This window comes from Vidua chalybeata, chromosome 1 (assembly GCF_026979565.1).
Source record: "Vidua chalybeata isolate OUT-0048 chromosome 1, bVidCha1 merged haplotype, whole genome shotgun sequence".
Taxonomy (NCBI): domain Eukaryota; kingdom Metazoa; phylum Chordata; class Aves; order Passeriformes; family Viduidae; genus Vidua; species Vidua chalybeata.
The window spans coordinates 105,839,306-105,863,420 of NC_071530.1; the positions used below are offsets into that span (position 1 = coordinate 105,839,306).

General features: G+C 39.2%; 1 protein-coding gene across 1 annotated transcript; it reads right to left on the minus strand.

Moving 5' to 3' along the window:
* On the minus strand, positions 1 to 24,092 carry ABHD3 (abhydrolase domain containing 3, phospholipase). Its single transcript, XM_053960290.1, has 9 exons — positions 23,844 to 24,092; positions 22,143 to 22,306; positions 19,426 to 19,608; positions 17,669 to 17,714; positions 14,745 to 14,857; positions 11,151 to 11,324; positions 10,453 to 10,501; positions 10,203 to 10,368; positions 1 to 2,057 (listed from the first exon to the last, which is right to left on the minus strand). The coding sequence occupies exons 1-9, from the start codon at positions 23,988 to 23,990 to the stop codon at positions 1,879 to 1,881; spliced, it is 1,221 nt and encodes a 406-aa protein (XP_053816265.1). The 5' UTR covers positions 23,991 to 24,092; the 3' UTR covers positions 1 to 1,878.
* Between the last annotated feature and the right edge of the window lie 23 nt (positions 24,093 to 24,115).

Below are 24,115 nucleotides of genomic sequence, written 5' to 3' on the forward strand. Positions count from 1 at the left end.
TTCTGGCATTAATCATAATACTTTTATTTAAACGGTAAGGTGTGATTCAATGTAAGTAGTTCTATTTTTATTAATACTTTATGCTGAATTTTGAACAGTACTGTACCTAAACAATTTTACAAATATAACACTAAATACACTGTTTATTGCTCTTTTTTTTGCATGAACATAAAATCTGGAAATGAATACAAGAATAAATAAGGCACCCTACTAATATGCTATTTTTCTGTATTGTAGCATGCAAAAAATTCATTTTGCTTTTGTAAACTTTCCTAGTTTTTCTTATTAGAGATAAAATAAGAGTTTTGGGGAAGTGCCTGTTTGAAAAGTCAAAACTTGAAAGCACTTTTTAATTTTCTTAATTCAACCATCTACCTTACAAAACAGCTCTCGTATAGCATGTCCTAATTTCTTTTTCTAAATACAAAAAGTATTTTTGTTCCTCTTTTGCTGTTACTAGGAAACATGCCTTGCAAGAGGAGTGTTCACGTAGTGCTTGAAACAAAAGACCTGACTTGCTTTTTTTAGCTTCATTTTCTTCTTGTACTGACCCCTCTCAAAAGATAAAAATAAAAATGCAGAGGCATCTTTCCTGACTTCTTGTATGTGGCTGGGCCCAAATCAGTGATCAGCAAAAGATGGGAGCTCCACAGATGCTGCTTAAGGGCCTGTTCTAAATTTCAGTATGCCCTAAATTAGGGCTTCCCAACAGTTTCAAAATACATTCTGTCCAACTGTCCTTTCTCCATGCTGGCTGTCACTCTGTCAGGGCTCAGGAGAACAGCAATGCGTCGGCCACCCTCACAGCTTGTAAGCTGCTAGGGCAGAAGTTGGTTTGCAATGGCTTCAGTGATTTGACAACCTACTGCCAAAATGGTAACAAATGATTAAATAAACCAGAGGCATGACTCTGACCTCCATCCCAACTTTCTTTAAACAGTTTGTTCCATTCTTTTCAGAAATGATATAAGACAAAAGCTTTGAATTTGTTTTTTAATCTAAAGCAGAGTATATAATAATTTCTTGATGCTCTAATATTTATTCTTTAAAACTGAAATGTTCTTGCAAGGTAATATAAACATAGCAGGTTCAGTCACCGAATTTACTAGTTATATGAAATATGTGTTACTTATGTGACAACACCCAGCTTTACATAAACTCTGAAATGCAAAATGTCTTTTAATAACATAAGTTATTACAGTACTTTTTTAAAGGAATCTTTTGGTTATATGTAAACACTATAAATTAGCTCTTTAAAAAATAATCATGTAAGACAAGTATGGCATTGACATAGTTTAAAAAACAATGAACAGCCCTAAATCTGAATACTCTCAGGGCAGAACAGCAAAAGCTGGTATCAGTCTAATGTTGTGGAATAACATGCTGAAATTTTGACTTATTTGAAGACTCAGTACTTTTATTTGATCCCTCCTTTTGTTTTCATTTTTTAAGATTTTCACCATCAGTGCTCTAAGGAATGGGCCAACTGGTACTATATGTGACAGGATAATATAAGCTATTTTGAGTGTTGCCATTCCAATACTAAAAGCCATTTAAATAAAGTTTCCTAAATGCATACTGGTTTAAATTATAATCCTGAGGAATTATAATCTCTCTACTTGATAGCTTTGGTTAAGTGCAATTTGATATATGCAGAACACTATTTCATTTAAGGTCATTCTTAGTAAGGCATATTAAAAATAAATATAAAAGTGACAACATAATATTTAGTTTCTTGCTACAAAATCTTAGGCAAAAATATTTTTGCATGTAGTAATAGACTTTATCCATTTCCTGGCTTACAGGAGTTAAAATTTGTGCACTAAGCTTAACTGCCCTTGTCAGAATGTGCCACTGTGCTGTAACAGTGGTCCAAAGCTATATGCTAAAGATTTTATTTCCATGCTCAAACACAGCTTGCACAAACTGCTTGAAGACTCTGTCCATGTAAGTGCACTTCCTTGGCCATATTCCTTCCAGAAAACCGATATGGCCTCCACACGAAGTCAGAACCAAAGCAACGTTTGCATTTTGTTTGGCAGTTTCTACTGGTATAGCTGAAAAGGGGGGGAAAAACATTTTAAGTCCTTAACCTTCTATGAAATGCCAGCCATTGAAAAATTTCTCTTAAACATTTCTCATATTGTGTACAAATAAATAGGCACAACATTATTTAAGTATACACTTAAATGTCTTACAGGGTTTAGAACCACAGCTGTATTAAAAGCCATTTTTCTCTTCATCATTAACTCACCTTACCTGTGTGATTTTTTTTCCCCTGGCTGTTGTAAAAATTCCAGCTTCATCTGTCTTTCACACTGATGGAACAGCACCCATGTTAATGCATACTTAGGATTAGCTATAAATAGTGTAAGTAAAAGGACAATCAGCCCTCTAATTTTTAACTGTTATTGCAATATTCAACTTTAGAAAAGCTGAGGAACTGGGACCTCAATTGCAATTGTATGAGACTCCAAGCACAGAACTTTTAATGTCAGAGTAAGATTTAGTCTGTAAGATATCCTATCAGCTAATATAAAAAATTACCATTATATCTGATCTGCCATATGTTTACGCCTGCATGTTTAAAGCATGCAAACACACTGGGGGATGGTTCTTGCCCTGAGGAGCCCATAATCTAAGACACAAGGTAAACAGAGAAAAGGAAGAGGCAAACAACTGTACAAGGACGCAGAAAGCTGATCTGTGCCACCCAGGAGATTAGTGGCTCTCTACTGAATAGTGACTGCTAGAAATTATTTTAGAATATAGATTATTAGACTGGATAGTACAAGGATTTTTCTTTTGCTGGGTTAGGTTCCCTGATCTGATTAGCACCATAATCCAGTTCCCCATATTAATCTGAATAGTGGCAGCCACAGTCAGATGGAGCCTTCAGTGAGGTGGCCATTTCAGTAATGGCTTACAATTAGCCTAAAGTCATCAGTGAATGACACCTGAGATATGCACTGATCTGGAAATGTGTAGGAGGGAGGCTTCAGTGCCTCCTATTTTGACTCTGCATAGATGTGTGGCTTAATCAATTTCACCACCTGGGCAGTTCCCTTTCTGAAGGAAAATGGAGGTCACTTAGCACAGACTAACACCAGAGGAAGCAGCACTTTACAAAGGGTACTTGGTGCAATAGGATCACTCTGGTATCATTTGAACTGGTTGACACAGCAGTGGAGCTTTATATCAAGGCTGCAAACACCACGGATCTATGAAAATTAAGTTATTTAAGCAAATTCCTCTGGAGTTTTAGGTATGCTAAGTAGACATCTGAATTAACAGAAATCTCAGCACACTTCAATAAAGAATGCATTTCAAATTTCCAGTTTTCAAGTAAGAAAGTTTATGAAACAGAAAAAAAAATCATACAGATTTTTGATTATTTAGGACTGACAGAAAAAGTAACAGCAAAACAAAAATGCTTTGTCCAAAGAAGGGAGTAGCAGCAGTTTCACTGTGTTGTCTAAAAAAGGTTATGACAAGAAAATAATGCTGATTTTAAGTCATATACTGCTCTACTAAAAATGCCTTGTCACTACAACGCTAAGCAGCAAGTCGTTCACAAGATTTATATTACTTCTTCATTTATTTTAAAGTATTTTTGAATCAGATTCAATTTTGGGCATGTTCAGTTGTTCACATCCCTTTCTGACTGCAGTTCCTTCAGAGACACCTTTCAGTCATTCCTGTTTCTAGGAGTCTGTTCCTTTACCCCTTCATACATTTGCTATCTCAAAGGTCATTATCCTTGAATAGTCCTTATCTCTGCATATTATTGCCTTCTTCATAGATGTGCTCCTTACTTTAATTTGGATGCTGGCAAACTCTGTGTGCTTGAGATACCAGTTTGCCTTCATTTTCAGCAACTGGAGTAAGAGCACAGAGTAACCCTTTGCTTAGCCAAAAAAGGACCCCCAGTCAGAGTAAGTCACAGGAGAACTTGAGTGCAGTGACTGTGGTGAACAGCTGTGCAACTTAAAATAGATCAGGGCAGAAGCACTGGACCTGTGGAGCCAGGGGAGCAGTCTGTGCCTCAGAGGTCCCCACCAGCAGTGCCTGGAATGACACGCTCTGTTCCACTCCGGGGCCTCAGCACGGATACAAAACCAACTGCCTGCAGAGCTGGCTTAGAGTCTGTTGTGAAGGTTTGTTACAAGCTCCCTGCCCATAACATAAAGTACCTTACCATGCCCTGGGGGAGCACAGACTGAGCTCCAGGGAGCAATGGGGGCTCTCTTGCCAAATATCCGAGGTTCTTTGCTACTCAGTGCTATTTCTTCCACTCTTTCCCTCCTTTCAAAATTCCAGGCATCTAAGTAGTTCGTAGATTTCAGCATTTACCAAGTGATTTTGGTTCTTTACTAGGAGGAAGAAACTCTGCTTCTTACTGTTTCTACAAGAAGTCCTTTTCCTTTGTTCAGTTGGAAAACTGAAAATACTGTATGCAGGATCTGGCCCTTTTAAAGCACTACTGAGGCCAGACTAAAAAGTCAATGATGTAAAAGCCTAGACTGGGGAATAGCACATGCTGAGAACATGAGATGCAGAAAACAATGTGTTATTTCTTGCAATCCAACACATGCATTATTTTCAGACTCAGCACGCGCTTGTCTGGAGTTTTGCCTCAGTTAATCTGCTCAGCAATCTCTGATCTGCCTCTCTTGGATTCTGTGGAGGAACACATTGCCATGTACAAAGAGAGTGGCTGCAATTCAGGTCACCTTCTGCTGACTGCATAGGAATTTGCCCACTTATCTGTACCAAGTCATCTGCTCTTCTTCACTCCAGTAGCCTGTGGTCCATGTTACACAGAATCCCAAGAGAGAATTAGGGATCAGACACAAACCCCATGCCTGCTTCAGGCAATGAATCACCCTTTCCACACCCGTTCTGCAGCTGTCTGCCTGGTCACTGAAGGGACTAATAAATTGCACAGGGTTTCTGTGCAAGGGTATGAGAAGGAATATGTGAGGAGAGACAGATTTGACCTCCAAGTATCAGAGATAGGCATGAGAACCCCATCAGTCCTAACGGATTCAGGATCAGCTGCTAACTGGCCTGAACGTACCTCTTCACTCGCTAAAATGGGCAAAAACATGAGAGTCATTCAATTTGGCAGATTAGTGTCAATGTGAAGGGAGAATGTCCCTTCCTGACAAGAAACTGCTTTGCTGGGGGATTAAAAGGGAGATCCTAATAAATGTCTCCTCTACTGTGCCAACCCAGCTGGGGAAGTCCTTACAGGCCACCAATCTCACCATGACCTCTGCATGCCTGTCATTACGAGGTTGCCAGTGTAATCACGGCTCCCAAATCAGTTTGCTGGTGGTCATTCATTCCCAAACTGGTTGGCCATACTGTAGTGGGTGCCATGTGCTGCCTGCCTCCACACAGCTACAGTGGCTCTTTCCTGGAAGCCTACCAGTCCTGCATTAGGATGCTGATTATTTTCCATGCCTGATAAGGTGCAAGCTACATGCAGGTCTTTACAAATGTCATCCTCCCCATCCTGAAATTCGTTCTATTTGTCCATGTAACTCCTCTCCAACAGAGTTTCTTGCTCTGGAGGTTCTCGGAAGAGAATTGAGTATATTGTGTTGCTCCTCAGTGCCAAAATGCAAATGATGCTTGGCAGTGGTGTAGTACTTTTCTCAAGGCTGTTCCTAGGGACTGTTAGCCATCCAATAAATAAAACCACAATGCAACAGAGTAAATTTTGCAATGTAAAAAGCAGATGAATGGAGCACTGGATGTATGCGTTCTAGGAGATAGGACTGCATGCCAAAAGATAGCACTGCTCATTTTTGTCCACATGTAACCTTGTACTTAAGTTTCTTTTGGCCAAAATCTGTACTGCTGTTTGATCCAGCAAGCACAGACCTGATTTGTGATCACAGAACCACAATGTGAATACTTATATGCAGAATTACTTCATTCAAAACCAATTTGTTGTACATTCTTTGCCAAAAAAAAGTTATTATTTTCTTAAAGAACAAAAGAAAGAACATGTAAGTTACTGCTGTCAGACATTCCGTTTTTTGCTTGACTTCTCTCTGTTCCTTAAAATTTTAACCTAATTATTATCTGTCTGGCCATTTCTTGACCATTTGGTCTCTTCTGACAACTTCATCCAACTGTGCTTTTTTATGTAACAGGATGTACACTAACACCTAAGACCATTCAAGTTTGAATTCAGGGGGACACAAAAGCTTCAGAGAATTCAATAAAATACATATAACTGAGCTTCAGACATGCACTTATTTGTCACAGTGGATCAGGAGGGAGCTGGCATGGTACCTAGCTCCAAGGGCAGGCTTCCAGCTCAGGCACAATGCTCATCAGCAGCAATTAGCTAAGCATTAGTAAAGTGAAATTCAAGTCAGATGCCTAATGCACTGCTTAAAGTCTCTTCAGAGAAAACTGCCACTTCAGATGAAAAGTTAAATGTGACAGTGATAATGAATGCTATCACACCATCTTCCTGATTTATTTTTCACATTTACAAAATACAAGGGCTTGACTTGGCTTTATTACATATTTCCTGAAACAGCAGTTTGTTTAAATTAGTTATGGTGAGAGAAGTGTCATGCAATGAAGAAAACATTTGTTTTCATTAGTCAGTATTATGCAATATGAGAATTGCATTCCAGAATTAAACTACAGATACATCAGCTGCTGAGCTCTGTGAACTTTAAACAGTAACATTAAGGAAGGACTGCAAATTGATTGCTTCTTCCTAATACTGGATTGAGATCAAGTAGCACATTTTCACAATATATTTAAAAATAACTGCTGGGAAGTACAAAGTGTACCAAAAAGCACATGAGAAAAAATGATCAGGTAGTAACAAGCAACTGAGGCAGCATCTGCACTTTTTAAGGGAAGTATCTATTTAGGTCCACATTATGTAGTGACAAAGCAGACTTGGGTTTGTATCCCTCAAGCTCTGTTACTGGAAGATAGATGTGCCTGGTTTTATGGAAACTATTTAAATACAAAGGAATTCTGGCACAGCGTTCTCCCTGATGAGTTTTCTAGGCTGGTTTCCCAGCTCTTGGAAACTACGGCTATCTACAACAGAACTGGAAGGTAGCTTAAAAGCTGGTCAGTATTACTGGGAGAAATGAGGCATGAAATAACCAGTCCCCAAAGTCAACAAAAGGCTGGGGTTTGGATGAGTATGAATTTTGTGGCTTTGAATCCATGATACAGTTGTGAGTGGAAACTGCCTTTGGTTGCCACAGGCTTCTGTGTGTGCACACACAGAAGTTTTTAAGTTAGAAAAAAAAAAGCCAGTTGCCAGAATGAAGTCACCTCCAAGAATAACACCAGCCCTTTATGTTTGCTAACATAAAACAGCTCACAGAAGATGTCAAGATGAACAAACTCCAGTAACTAATGGCAGCAGACATAAATCCCAGGCTGCTAATTGGGGTGCTCTGTGTCTCCTGCCAGCACAATTATTGTCACTGAGGGTACACAGCACAAATGAAAAAGGAGCCAAGGATAGACAGATATAACAGAGTTGTGCTATTAGCAGGAGATCAGCATTGTCATGGTGGCCCTTTCTGAGGTAAACTTGTTAAACTTGTCTCCACAAGTACAAGGGTTTATAGCTAACAGCATTAACTCTGTGAACAAGGAATAAACAAATGCCTAACCACCCAAATATCTTCATGGAGAAAGGCTGGTTACTGTCAGAGTTTTAAGAGAAGATGGACAGTCATTACAATAGACATTTATCACTTCTTGTTGCAGAACTACTGGTGTTCTACCTTGCCCCCCTCTACAATTCAAGACTTCTAAGGCATCCTCACAATAGTTTAGATATATAATTTTACACAACCAACCATCCCACTGTTCACCAAGACTTGTGTTACTTTTACAAAAGAGCTTCAAAGATTGAGAGATCTACTACAGCTGTATTCTAAGGGGACTCAATCTTTGAGTACTCAAACTACACATCAGAGAACTGCTGAGGATGTAAGAGACCTCTTTGAGATCATCTAGTCCAAGCCCCTGCTCCAGCAGGGTTACCAACAGCAGGTTTTCCATAACTGTGTCCAGTAGTGTTGTATCTCAATAGATGGAGATCACACAAACTATGCCAGCATTTGACCACTCTCACAAGTAAAAAAAAAAAAAAAAATGTTTTCTAGTGTTCAGATTGAATGTCATAGGGTCAGATCAATAGCTGGCTCTTGAGAGCTGGAGATAAAAAGGGGATGGAGTATCTACACTAATTTTCATCTAGGTAACAAATGTCCCAGTCCTAGTCATAATGGGCTGGGAAAGGTTAACAAATCTTTCAGGGACTGAGGCACATAGACTGGTTTACTGCTGTTGTCACTATGCTAACTAGGTAGACCCTGCCACAGTTATTACTTAACTTTAGACAAACCACAAACTAAGTTAGTGCTAAACAAAGAGGTAAAGTCATTGTTCCCTCTCTCAGATACTCTGTTAAAGAAACAAGGCACAGCAGATGGACTCCCTGCAGTACTATGGGGAAAGTCATCTCCAGGGTCCTAAGACCTGTAAAAATTATCTTCAGAATCACTAGCCAGATTTTATATTTGGACATAGATTTTAGGGTTACAGCCCACCCATTCTCATATTCAGGCCATTATAAGCTTATAAGAGAACAAACAACTATCTGATTTCACGGAAAAAAAAAATCCCACAGAGAAAATAAATACAAAAGGACTAACTGTTTCAGAAAGCCTTTGAACTGCAAATTTTTAAAGGTGCATACAGTATTCTACTATAATATTGCTATGTTTACCCAGATCTTATTTTTTTTTAAGCCTCTGTTTTGGCCAATGTAAGGGATAGGTATTTTGGCTAATCTAGAGTCACCATTTTTTCCCCTCATATTAGGTGTCTGTCACCTCTTTACATTGTTCATGCAAAGCACAGATGCTTTTTGTTCTAGAGAAGAAGAAATCAGATTTTTTCTAGTGTAATCTACTGGAGTGGCCCTTTTCATGTCTCTAACATGTCTTCAAACTATAAATAGTAACATGTGTGCATGTTTCTGCATACAGATAAACAGTACACACAAAGAGACTCTTCCAGTTCTTTCATTTCTGCTTGTTGTTCTGATCTGTTTGCCTGCTCACTTTGGTTTCATGACTCATTCTGCAACAATCTCACTTCATTTGTGGTGGCAGAAGAAAACTTCCCAGAAATAAATCAGCTATATCAACTAAATTTTTAAAGGTGTCAGGTGCTCATTGCTGAAGTCTGCTGCCTCAAACAGCTGTTAATTTTTGTGGTTTTCTTCTACATTAGCTTTTGTTCTCCTTCTCTTCTCAGAAGTTATAACCAAAACACAGACCACAGGAACAAGCATATGTTTTCAGAGTAGTTAGCAACAGGGTTTTGATCTTCAGAGGAAAAGAAAAATGTTCATAATGATTACATGTTTGGCATGAAACAGAAAGAAAATGGAAAATGGAGTTTTCAGCCTGTTACTTAGCTGATATTGATGGTTCTTATCCATTTCAACGTGCCTCCTTCTAGGAGCTCACCTTGTACCTTGTGTGTATCTTTTCCCTTACCCTAGATTTTGGCCTACATGATTAGATGTAACTAATCTAACTAGTTGGGTTTTTTTACTTTTAATTTACAGGCACGGGAGGTGACACTGAGATCAACAGATGAGGATTTCAAGTCACCTCAAACATAAGCAACTCCCACACATTCTTTGTAGGGACTCAAAGAATGGCAATAAAAGAACCCACTTGTTTACAGTTTGAATTCTGAATGTCTACAGCCAGACAGAATGACATCAGAATCCAAGTTCCTTTTTTAGGGTTCTCTTCATACTTGGTGAACAGAAACAGATGCTTCTGAGAGGGCACTATGTCTGGTATCTTCCTTACAGTGAGATAACTCATACCCTAAATGTGTCTATTTCTTTCTTTTGACTGTAAAAACTCCACTAATGCCTTATGAGGCCATCCCATATACTTCTGCATTCTGTACTAATCAAGTCTCTCCATCATCACCTGTTTTATATGTGTCTTAACTGCAAGACTGAGCCCTCCATGGAAGTTTTAATCCTATGTGCAAGTAACATTTAAATACACTTCTACACATAGGTCTGAGTTTATTGTCAAACGTATGTAGTTTGTCTTAATGACTGCATATACAGATAAATATATTTTAAAAAAGCCTAAACTTACCATGACCTGGTGAGAAAACATCATCCACAGAGTTTAGACATAACACTGGAATTCCTATTGACTTCAGCTTGCGACATGGGCTAGCATCTTCATAGTAATCATCAATTGAACGGTAGCCAAACATGACTGAAGTGAACTGCTTATCAAATTCTCTAATAGTTCTAGCCTGAAGTACAGAATTCAAATAGGGAACTATGTCAGCATTTGGAAAACAGCATCCAGCTCAAGCAGAAGTAACATTTTCACATACCTTCATCACAAGATCCATATCAAATAATTTCTCTAATATTTGTCGATGCCTAAAAAGAAGAATATAAAAATTGGAGGGCTTGTATTTTTGTTATGTAAACAAACATAGAATTTTTCTGCTTTACAGAATCATTCATAGAAGTAACTGTCTAACATGCTTGTTTTTAATTTTCTGTCATACCAAAAACCTGTCTGGAATCCAAGAGCAGAATAACTGTTCATCCATATGTAGGCACATCCAGCAACATGGTAAAAAACTGCATAAGCCATGAGAAAGATGCCAAAGATAAGAGAACTTAAGATTTGGGAATACAAAATACACCCTGCTTTTATAAAGCCAATGATGAACTATGCCTATCTGTGCTTTTGCAGCCAACACCAACTTAAAAAATTATTATATATGCAAATCTACTCAAAGTCAATATGTGCAAGTTCTAAAAATTTTAAAAATCCATTTACTTCATCTATAGATACAGAAGTAAATTGGGCTTGTTTCAAGTCCCTTGAGCAGCATATAAATTTAGTCACATTGATGACAAACTTTCTTGAAAAGATCTTTTTGATTTCAAAACTTACCAAATAATGCACAAAGAACAACTAGAGTTGTTACAGCATTAATTTTGCCAATATTTTTATACCTTCTGTCGATCTCATGTTAAAATCTTTCCACCTTGCTAAGTAGTTCAGTAGGCAACTCACCTGCTGATAGAGGATTGTAGACAAGTGGTCAAGTAATAGTTGAAAAGAAGCCAGTTTAGTGGTTTCTCCAGAGATTCTATAGATTCAAAAACATTCCAACCCGCAGAGAAAATTGCAGCTGCCATTAAAGGAGTGTCTCTGCCAGTTTTTCCCAGGTAATTTAAAAGAAGCATGCTACAAATGAAAAACAGAAACATACATACTATCAAACTGTTTGCTTTAATTTAGAGTAAATGTAACAGCCATGTTTTTGTCTGTTTTTCAGTAGTTTCTTGTACGAATCCTACAGTTGTGCCTAGTACACCTAGCAGGTAGTCACCTAATCAACATATGACTCATGAAGTTTACTTTCTCTACTATCAGAGAGGAACAGGGTGCACTGTGTCAGGTGTGAGTAGGAGTGTATGAATTAGTCTTAATCACCAAAGGGAGGCAAAAGTCAAATGATTCTTACTCATGGAACAAGTATTCCCAAGTGTTAGTAACTTTTACCATCTTACAAGCTCCTGGTCTTCCTGACGTGATAATTCTGATCAGCGTGCCTGACAAACACAAGCTGCCCCTGGCACACCTGCCTCACTATGAAGAAGTCTTTTGAGATTAAGGTAGTGCCATTACCTCACCTCACACATATGAAAGAACATAGCTCTTCTTTAACACAAAGTATGTGAAGTCTTGGATAATGAAAAAAACTAGAGAAACAAAATTATGACCCAAATAAATGGCTCAGGTCTTGTCTTTCTGACCAGTTGCAACTTACAGTCTCTACTGCTAATGTACACTTGAGTTGAAAATGGGGTGAGTTCACAAGTATCTACTCTTCAAATGTAGAAAAAAAAAAAAAAAACAGCAGGAAAAGAATAAAACAAAAATACTGGTGGAAAAGCTCTAAGTCTTACTTTACTGCCTGAGACCATAAAGTTTACAAGAAGCATTTTAATACCAAATCTTCAACACAAACCACTACAGTTGATTAGTAACATTAAGATAGCTCCCTGAATTACCACACTCTGTACCTTGGCTCATCTACTGTACTTCAGGAGACAGCAACCTTTAGCAAAGACATTATGAACCAGCCTTCTATCACAGAGATTTTATCCCTCTGCACTACCTACCACATCAAAGAACAGCAGTCCAATAAACCAACCAAAAAATGTTGCAGTAGCAGAAGAAGCACTTCTCTAACAGAATTCACAGAGAATATGTGGTGGAGAGAAGGCATAAGAATCTTTAAGTTACAAAATGAAGTCCCTTTCCACAATACTACCTACAGAAGATAGTAGAACAGGTGGCCTTCCATTTACATTTATATGTCTGTGAAGTGAGTATCTATTTTAATTCTAAACTGGGGCAAATCTGTCTTATATAGATGATCTGACTATTCAGAAAATTCTGAAAAGCAGTAGATGATAAATATTTCTGTAAGCTTAAGACAAGTGGATGATTTTTGCACTATGTCCCTGATGAGATCTTTGCTCCTGCTTCATTTTAAACATTCAATGCTCCAATTAAATTTGAAGCAAGGAAACCATTCTCATTAGATTATTACAGACTGTTCCAGTGTTCTGTACAATTAAGCAAATGCTTTCTGGTTGTGGTTCAGGATTTTAAAAACATATTGCAGGGGGAAGGTGGAACACCTTGCCTAAAATTGCCCAGTGGTGCTGGTTACATATAAGCCAGGAATACAACATAGATTCCCTGTGCCATTGTAACAGATTTTGTCAGTACTTTGTATAAGCCAAGGACAGAAATGACACTAAGGGCTGATGTGGCCTTTTGTACCAGTTTCAGAACTGCCAGCTTCTACCACACCTTCAGCCCTTCATAACTGCCAGGCACAGGGAATTGTAACCATCCCAGCATCAACTGCCACAGCAAGGCACAAGCAGACCAGATTTCCATAGAGTGTGGAGGACAATATTTTTATATATTATCAAGGATCTAGATAGGAAAAATATTATTTGGATCTGCTATTCATATGTAATGAAGAACTGGTCAGGTAGAGAAGATGTAGAACAGTCTTGGCCACTGAGATGATGGTGGATTTTTAAGATGAGAAGTCAGTGGGTAAGGTAAGCAGCAGAATTACAATACTGGAGAGAGTCAGCTTTCATTTACTCAGATATCTGGTTGGCAAGATCTTACATTAGATGGCCCTGATGAGCAAAGGGGACTTTAAGGATAACCAAACATAAAGCAGAAGTGGGATACATTCTGATAGCAGGAATTTGAGCAAGAAAAGCAGAAAACCACATGGAGGAAAAAAAACCTTCTGACCAATTTCAAGGAGGAAGTATCCTTAAGGTGGAAGACAAGTGGTCTACCTGGGAAAACAGTCATTGCCCAAGCATGCAGGGATGCAGTTAGGAAAACAAGTTCAGCTGGAGCTGGAACAAGCAAGGGATGTGGAAGACAACAAGGGAAAAGTTTCTGCATCAAGAACGGCTTCTGTAAGTCTTTTGGTACAGAAGATGACTGAGAACAAACAACATTTTCTTCTTTCCCCTCATGAGTGAAGCCAGTCATCTCTTCATAGAATGCAATCAGATCACCTGGGCATGTTTTGTCTTTGATGAAAACAGTCACCATAATTCCCCATATGCCTGGAAATGGCTCCCAGAGGATCTTCCCAAAGAACTGAAGTTAGGATGATTAGCCTTTTTCCCTCCTGGGACCACTATTCAGAACAGGGAACCTAGTGACTAAACATTTGCAAAAAAGCAAAAAATACCAGTCTTGAGCAAATATGTATTTATCTCAAAGCTCCTACAAGTCATTGATAGATTAATGGCAATATATAGTAATATATATAATATCAATATATATGGGCTGTATCTGCCGTCCCCCACAAAATTTATCAGAGGAAAGGGAAGTTTCAGGAAGTTACCATTGTGTCTGCAGTATTCCTAAGGAAAATTCTCCTCTGCTACAATTTTTGTTAAAGAGGCTGCTGGAATATTTCTGCTAGCTTCTAGCAGTGTTGTTTCTTTTTTCCTAAGAAACTGTGCTATCATTGTCTGTTCTCATTGTGCTTCCTGGAGAGAAGCCAGGACACAGCAAGTCTTAATACCACATGCTCTGCCAATCCATATCGGTTTGAACAACAATACTACTTCTTGCTTCTGAGCCAAACAAAGCAGATAGCCACACCTCTTCCAGCCTAACCTACCCACATGCTGCAGAACACAGAGTGAAGACAAATCTTCTTGCCAGAGTTTGCTGTGAAACATGGTGTATTAGCTCAAGATCCAATTTTATACCCCTCTGTTCTGAAGACAGCCTCCATAGTTTCTGAAGACTGTATTGCCTACCTGTTTGGCTGTCAATCTGCCTGTCACTATTTCCTGTCTTTCTCTACCCCCCTCCCCCCAATTTTTAAATGTTAGCCAATTTCAACCTTTCCTGACAAAGAGGTAAAAGCCTAAAAGATACAAAGTTTCTAAAAGTCTTCTGCATATTAACTGTTGAAGAGAAACCTAACTTGCTTGCAGGTCAGTAAGCAATTAAAGTATTCCAGAGTAATAATTTACAATCAGGCTACACCAGTCTTATGATCACAGTTAAACTGAGACTTGTGTTTCACCACCTTACCCTCCCATAGAAACACCTGCTGCCATAAATGGAGCTGAGGGGTGCAAGCTGTGCACATGATGAATAACAGTCTCTAAATCCTCTGTGTTAGCTGCACAGTAAGTCCTTGGTGTCTGTAAGGAGTCAAAAGGGAAAAAAATGCCATTATAAGCTTTTGTATTATCCTTTCAGGACAAAGCAAACTGAACAGCAGATCGTTATATAAGAAGATAAATGTAGCATTTATTGTGAAGCTTCACTAAATGGCAAATAGAAATCCAGAACATTTCACAGGGAGGTAAAGGAAGGAGTTATTCTTGTTATCATTACAAAATAAAAGCGGTGACAGTTATCTTCAGTATCTGCAACCTCCAGGTCATTAGAAAAAATCTGAACAGAGAACAATGTGCTAAACTAGACAGAACTAGATAGGCACTGATATTTTTAAAATACCCCAAGGAAATAGAAACATTATAAATGCTGTGGTTTACAGAAAAGAAAGTTATAACAACAATTTTAAAATATTCACCCACGTTCAAATGCAAAAGAAAGCATTAGATTTCAAGTTCTGTCAGCCAGCATTTGAAAACTAACCCATATTTAGATTCTATGTACAACACAACCAAATAAACAGATAGATAAATTCCCCAGTGTGGTTTGCCTAATTTAGTAATGTATTCTATTAACTAAAGCAATGAAACATGTATTATCAGTTCTTTATCCATCATTAGCGTCTCTTTAAATCCTGAATCGAGACATGGAATGACTTCTGCTGGCATCAGGCCGGGTAACCCCTTGGGTAAGATTTGGTTCACCACTTCCCTGCTATTGAAGGATAATCACAACTTTTGAGCCTCCCCTGCACAGACACCTGGAACAGTTCAACCTGAGGGACTATCTGGAGCAGTATGAGGGAGACAAGTCCATTTAGGCACCATAAGAATCACAGTGACATGAGTTTCTTTCTAATGGTGTTGTCCAGATCTCATCTACAGAGAAATAAAGTTTTTAACTTTAGAGCTGCTACGAACATGTTAGTGACCTGGACTTAAGTATAGGTACTGACTGAACTGCCAAAATTCAGTGACACATTAAAACTAAATATAAAAATACATAACTATGAGTTAATAGAACTTTTCTGTTGCCTGAAGCAACGATGGATTTCAAGGGTGTTTTTTAAATTGCTTTCAGTTAAACTGCCTGGCTATTTGTGGGTGATTTTAACAACATTAAACTAATTACTTAGAACACATTTAACAAGAATATTGAAATGTTGACGTCAAAGATGAGGAAATGGAAAGAAAAGCTAAATCTAGATAATTAAAACTGAAGACATTTTTAATTTCCATTTATGTTGCATTTCCATTTCTCATTCACATTAATCACTCTTCACTGTTTTACATCCTATTAATTATAAACAGTGTGAATGTGTTTTATTTTAATTAAATTGTCACCCTTACAAGGAAAAATAAATTATTTTTGGTAACTAGGATCTAATGCATTCTAAGTGAAAGTGTATTTGATTAAAGTTTATAAAACTAAAGATATATCACCCATTTTAAATTCAGTTAATTCCAGACACTTTAATGTTTAACTATCTACAATTTGTATGAAGATATTTTAAAACACCATCTTAGCTCACAGTGACTGCGGTCAATATAATATTTGATTATTCCAGAGCAATAATTCACAATGCCTTTCAATAATCAATGAGTACAGTATTTTTAAAGTAATTATTATTTGTTGTAAATTTGAATCTATCTTTAAAGTGACTAGAAAAAGTATTGCTTACATAACTAATTTCTACTGTGGTGCTTAACTATGCTTCAGACTCCTTAAGCAGGGATTTTATACTAAAGTGTTGAAACTACTTTGCAGAAAATGTGATAATTTCAGCTGGTTTGCTGCACCACAAGAACTTATAAAGATGTAAATCCGATTACAGTAAAATACACACAATGTATCCAAACAAGGGATCTTTTCTCTAAATGATTCAGAAATTCATCAATAAGGACTTTGTGTGTCATAAAACTGCTTTGTAGATCCATCTCCAAAAGTATGCAGAAAACTACTCTTAACATGGCAATATTTGCATTGAAATGCTTTATCTGATTATGGAAAACATTCTGAGCTTTTTAAAGTTTGAAACCAGGGGATTAAAAAAATGCTAAACAATGCCGAGTATTATGCACATTCCTTCCAGCTGCAGAATTGTCAACAGAACGCATATGAAAAAACAAAGCTTATTCAGCAATATTTCATCATGCCTTGTCCCTAGCTGCAGAAAACATTTAGCTTCAAGTTTTTTTTTCATCTGAGGAATGGCCAGTTATTTCTAAGCAAACATGATATGTCTGTCCCCAAAAAATTGTCGTCTGTAGCTGAGTTTGTGTCATGATTGCTGAGAAAAATACAAGAACACATGTAACTTTCAGGATACAGATATCCATGTAAAGCTGGTTCATTAATTTACTAACATGTAGTATGGATCAATTTTAATGGTACACCTTTCTAACCATATCAAAAATATAGTTTAAACTGGGAAAGAAATTACAGTGGGTTATATTTGGATATGTATGTTAAATCAATGGGAGAAAATTGCAATGATTGAGCAGAGATGTACACATTTCAGATACTGCACTATTTTTGGAAAGAAAATGAAAGGATTGTTCATTTTAGTGTAACAGATACTATTAAGTGAATAATTTCCTAAAATGAAATGTTCAGAAAAAATTGTGTGTTGACCAGTTGACCCTCTAGGGTTTCAAAATAAAAAATTAATATTGGCACATGATTGATCTACCAGACGGCTGAATTCTCTTCTCTGCATTTTCAACCTATGCTCTGAGTTTCTCTCATTTAAATCCAACTGTACAAATAGGCACAAATGATTTCATAATTACCACTTATAAGTGAGAGATGCTTATCTTAGAAGTCATCCTTACCAAAAGCTCCTCGCCAGCAATTCCCCGATTGTTAAAAACCACGCATCTAAAAATTGAGACAGTAAATTCAATTGTGCACATTGTTAATTTCACCAAAAGAGATAACTTAAGCACACAAAAAAATGAAAATGCATAAAGAAAAGGGAGCCACTTCTATTAATAAGTTCAGCACATAAATATTTATAGACCTACAGATCCTAGAGGCTGACCTGTGTGGAACAAGCTTTACACCAAAATGGAGTTCGCTGAGGTCAGGGGGACTATCAGAGCTCTGTGATTTGTCGAGGGCAGATTGCAGGGTGAGAACCCCAAGGTTTAGCTGAAGGTGGTACAGACATGTCCTGCCTGCACTCTGCAATGAGCTCTGACAGTGCAGGGCCCAGCCTAAAGCTGTGCTCTGAAAAAAGAATGTCAGAGATCCGTGTGTAGACATCCCCCAAAGCTACATAATTCTATTAAATTGGAAGAAATGAGCCAAGTCAAAATGATAATGACAGCTGGATCTAAGTTGCAGGTTCTTGGGAATGTAGGTTTTTTTTTCATCTGGTACAGCAGAAGTTTCTGGTCTCTCTCTGTTGGTGGGAGTCTCTGAATCTTCTAGCAGTATTACCATGATTTAAGAATCCATACTTTCGCAATAAATATTACTTTTCTATTGGTCTTCTACCATCTCACTGAAATAATTTTATTAAATAATATAAATAGTTAGATGGGTTAAAGGCACGAAAGAATACTTATTTTGATGTTTTTATCAAATATTGCTATTTAAACACAAAATTATAGCATTCTCTTGAAATCTGACCTAAAGCTCCACTTTTTAATGTTCTACCTTCTTCCCTTAGGGGATGAAATGCAGATATAACTTCCAGTTTAAAAATTAATAGTAACAAGTTGTTGATTTCAGGGCTTTTCTCTGATATTTTTTACTGCTGAGTTTTACAGTGATTTAGAAAGTACTTTGAACAATTAAAGTGGTGCTTTACTTTCATAATTTAGTAAAGTAGCTCTCCAAATAGAGAAGAGATAGCCAAACATGTAGATAAAAGCTAATATGTACATATTCAAAGAACTTACTGGAGTCAACACCAGAAGCCAACCTGCAAAGACAAAATCTAATATTCCAAATACAGATCCTGGAACAATGACAACGTATTTTAATGTGCAGCAGCAGCAATATGGTTACATAAAGGAGTCTACTCATCGACTAATACACTTAAGTTACCCAAATCTGACCAGGAGCCTTAAGAATGAAACTGAATTACACAGTAATTTGACAATGAAGAGGTGACAGACCCCCTCAAATGCCATCAGTACGAGTAGACTAGCTCTCCTTTCTGCACCCAGGAATTTGAGGCTGCTGAATCAAGCAATTTTGGCATTCAGAAGCTGACCTCCTCCAAGGCCTACTGCCAGCAACCATACACACAAGTTTTCTTGGAGCTGAATACAAACCCTTTCTCTAGAAAGTGTAAAGGTTAACACCTAAGGTAACTTAAGAAGCAGCAGCAAAGCCCTATGCAGACTTAGCTGGCGTTCACTGCAATCTCTGAGGCACATCTGTAGATATTAAAACAGCCCTTCCAAATGTACTGCCTGTTATATAATTCCACTGTGATTATCATTACTAATAACATTTTCTTACATAAACTACTGTATTCAGATCTCATTTGCCTTAGGAAAGCATCCGATACATATACATACTGATACTGGATCCTACCAGAAGCAGCAAAGTGAATAGCAATGAAAAACAACAGTACCTATATCCCAGTGTTTCGCTTTGATGGATCATATGAAGAATGTAGGATTCCTTGCTTGTTCCTGTCAGGCCAGGCAATAACAGGACAGTGGGTCTTGTGCTGGCATCTGGATAATATGAGCTGCCATTATTATCAAACCAATCCAACGAAATCTGTCCTCCATCTGCTGTTTTAATGAGCTCACTGAAAGGTACATTTTAAGACAACACTGATTAGATTGAAAAATACATACATGCTATTAAGAGTGCAGTTTACAAATGAAGAGGTATGAATTCTGCATTTTTCATTATGTTTTAATACTCAAAGTGCCACCTGACTAGGCATGTCTGCATTCAGAAGGAGTTACATGTACAGCTGACAAGAGTTAGAACAGTCAATTTGCAGAGTAATTCCCATCCAGTAAATGAAGACAGTAAATGAAGACATGGCCTTTCATAAATTGCTGCTGATGTACTGGAAGCTTGTAACTAATGTGATTTTTGGCACTGCCTTGTGTTTTATAAAGGCATTTTGGTGTACTACAGAGTTCCTTTGAATCATCTGAGAATCTTTTGATAGCACACTAGGTAATGTGATAAACATTTATCACTTTATTTTTCCCCTCTTCATCCAAAGAAGTAGAATGTATAATGGATTGTTATATTTTAAACATGCAGAACACAGACACACACGACTGCATCTTTCATCCCAGACTGTGCTAGAATGCACTCTTACAGCATATATCTTAATAATGCAACAAATATTGCAATATATCTCAGGAAGATATACATGCATTAAACAATGACAAAAAAGTTTCATTCTTTTTTTCAGAAACATATAAATCTTCCCACTTCCTGGAAATTTGAACAGTTAAAGTGCTACTTTACCTCCATAATTTAGAAAAGTAGTTATCCAAATGGAGAAGAGATAGCCAAACATGTAGATAAAAGCTAATATATACATGTTTGAATGGTTCGAGGGAGTTGGTGTGGAAACTGCTGAAGTGTAAGCCTACCTTGAATTTTATTTTTCTTTTGAAATTCTTGGTAATGACTACAGCAGATTTTAAAGGTGACCAGCCTTGTCAGACTCATTAGCTCAGCTTTGCCCTTTTTCAGTAATGGGAAGTAGATGCACTGCTAGTGAGTACTGCCAACACAATCCAAAATGGTGCAAAATAAGCACTGTTCCATGGAACTATGTTTCTTTTCTCAAAACCCTTGAAATAAAAGTGCACAAGAAGGACTAGAAGAAGTGGACATGGCCATACCACTGAAATGTTTCCTAGTTACTAAAACTAAGGGAAGCTGCTAAATGCTGAATCTATTCTACAGTGCAAGCAGAGCTGAAACAACTTGTGTTGCATCCAGGTTCCGGCGTATAAAAGTCCTTCTCCTTAGGTCTTGCGCCAAATGCTTCATTTGCCAGACTAAGTCTCATTTCTGTGTGAAAGAGATCAGCTGAGGACAAAAAATAAATATAAGGCATTTTTTGCCTCTTAGAATGAAGGAAATGTTGCCTCTACTCCACAGGTAAAAGTTACTCTGAAAATCCCAGAAGTTCTGTATATTCAAAACAAGGCTGAATGTGGCTGTGCTATGGTTAAGGTACATCATGTTATTTTAATGGACAGATACAGTGACTGCATGACCTTTGCATAATTATGGCATTCAAACACCAGAATATTTGATAAGCCAAGTAATTGTGCTACCATTCAGAGGGGCCTCTACAGGCTGCAGAAATGGGTTGACAGGAACTTCACCAGCTTCAGTGAGGGGAAGTGAAAGTCCTGGGCCTGGGAAGGAACAACCCCATGTACTAGGAGAGGCTGCCCATCTGGAAAACAGCTTGGCAGAAAAGGACCCAGGGGTGGACACCATGTTGAACACAAGCCAATCATGTGCCCTTGCAGGAAAGATGGCCAAAAGTCTGGAGGTTGTGGAGGCTTAGAAGGAGTATAGCCAGCAGATTGAGGGAGATGATCCTGCCCCACTATGGAGCACTGGTGAGGCCATACCTGGAGAACTGAGTCCAGCTCTGGGCTCCCCAGTCCAAGGCAGACATGAACTGGAGATAGTCCAGCAAAGGGCCACAAAGACAATGAACAAACTGGAGCCTATCTCCTATGAGGAAAGGCTGGGACAGCTGGGACTGCTCAGCCTGAAGAAAAGGCTCAGAGGAAACTTAGTAATGTGTTTATATACCTGAAGGGAAGGTGCAAAGAGGATGGAGGCAGGCTCCTTTCAGTGGTGCCCATTGACAGAACAAGAGGCAATGGGCCCAACCTGAAGCACTGGCACCATTTGCCATGGGGTATTGTGCAGTCACCATCGTTATGGAAATCCAAAAGCTATATTGACATGATCTGGGGCAACTGGCTCTGTGTAACCCTCCTTGGGCAAGGTAGTTGGACTAGGTGACCTCCAGAGGTCTTTTAAGACCTCATCCACTGTGTAATCATGTGAACATATAACCACATCAGTTCCTATATCATCACCCATATTTCATTGCTACAAAGCTCTGAGCTAAAATAGGGCCATTTGGGAACACTGTCCTTTCAAACCTACTTCATATTGAATCCATGATAAAGGTAGTTCCAAGTCTATGACAAAGTTGTAAAGGTGGGCATAAAGCAAAAAAATACCAGGCACAAACTTGAGCAATGACAGTGGGTGTGACACAGAGTAAGAGAACAGCTGGATACCAAATCAATCACTTTCCAGAATAAAGGCACTTACTTCCTGTACTGTACTTGGGGTCTAGATGTGATAAAAGGGCGCAGGAGTGTCTGTACCCGACCTTCCCAGCACCAAATCGTGGGATAGTAAGTTTCTGTCACAACAGGGCAATATTCCTCAAGAAAGCGGCAGAAACGGTCATTGCTTGCCACCAGCTGGGGTTTCTAGGAAAAGAGAATACAGTCAGACATGGGCTTTCTTATGAAACAAACTAAAAAACAAATAAAAAATAAATAAAGCTTATTTAAATCCTCTCTCAGTGAATTATTTTATCTATATAATCATTTGCAACGCTCTTACCTTTAATGGTACAAAGAGAAGTAAATGAAAACCAAACAAAGTGCCAAAATGCCCAAGCAAAAAGTGAAAACCAATAAGCATAATGGATTCCTTACCTATTTCGAATAACACACTGATCTAGCTCTACTTTTACCAGTATTGTATCTTCACTGACAAATTAAAATCACACTGTTTCTTAGTAAACAAGGAAGATTTTACCAAGTCTGTTTTCTTGGACCACACAAAAATGACATTTAATTCATGTATGCACTTTGACCAGAGTACCTTTTTTAACCTGGTAGGACACTTCTCCTCCCATCTCATTCTACAGTACACAAGTGCATTGGTTCCTCCTCTCTAATAATGCTCTGCATGCAGACAATTTGCTTACAGTTTCCACTTGTTTACCAATCAACATGGAAAAGTCCCTGTATACCAAACATCTCAGATTTTAGCAACCATATTTCTTATACCTCTCTGTCACAATGACTCCCCAGCATGCAAGCATTAATAGGACAATAATACATGCTTTGAGGAAAACCATTCCACATAAACAGCTATAATGGCACATCCTTAATTTTTCTCCTCTGACCAAAATCAAGTACTCTCTTCTCTATGAAGAGGAAGGCTATGTTCCCAGCGGTTCTCTGAAGGACTGTGGCAACACTCAGGTCCTGGGTCAAAAACCTTTTGATATGCGTATTTTCAATTGATTACACATTCAACGAGGCGCTTCAGGGGAGGGCCACTTCAGATCTCGTCAGGCTCACTGTATCCAAGTAATTTGCGATTGCCTAATTTATCTGTAAAACTACTGCTGATGAGGAGATGCCCAAGAGTGCTCCAGCTCCCAAAACGCTGCCATGGTGCCCCCAGAGGTACTTGGATGGTACCGACGGGGACACAAGGGCAGCAAAACTACTTTATCACTTGCCAAGCGACTGAACCAAGTAGGTCGGGTTTGTGTTGTGGAGGGCAGTCTCCTAACCTCCCTTGCCAAACCATGGCACCCGGCCAAGCTCTCTAACTTGGTACAATTGCATTTTGGGGACTGCCGAGACCGGAGCCTCTTCCCCTCCCAGACCGAGCAGGACCAGGGGAGCCCTCCCTCACCGCAGGCCGGCGGCCTCCGGGGGTCCCCGGCGGCCCCTGCAGAAGATGCAGCCGCGGCGAGCGGGGAGGCTGCGCTGCCGGGCCCGTGTGGGGTTCGAGCGGGGTTTCGGCCGGCCGGGACCCCGGGGCGGCACCTCCAGGGGACGGACGAGGGATTTGAGGACAAGGCGGCCGCAGAGCCCTGCCCCCCCCCAGCCATTTCAGGTGCGATCCCCTCGCCTACGGGCGGTGGGTCGCGGTGACCTTCGGGACTGTCCCCATCGGCGGGACACCTGCGGAGCCCGCCCGCCCCGCCGCCCTCCCGCTCACCTTGGCGATGCTGTTGAGGTAGTAGCAGGCGTAGGCGACACCGAAACCCAGTACCAGGGACAAGCCCACGCCGGAGCCGAAGAACCCCACGCGGACCTGGCTCTCCAGGTAGAGGGAGAGCTCCCGGGTCAGCACCTGCCAGTCCATCGCACCCGGGGGACGGCACGGCACGGCACCACACCCCGGCTGCCGCGGGCGAGCCCACCCCGGCGCCGAGGGAGGAGGAGGAGGAGGAAAGGGAGAAGGAGGAGCTGGCACCCGCCTCCCGCTGC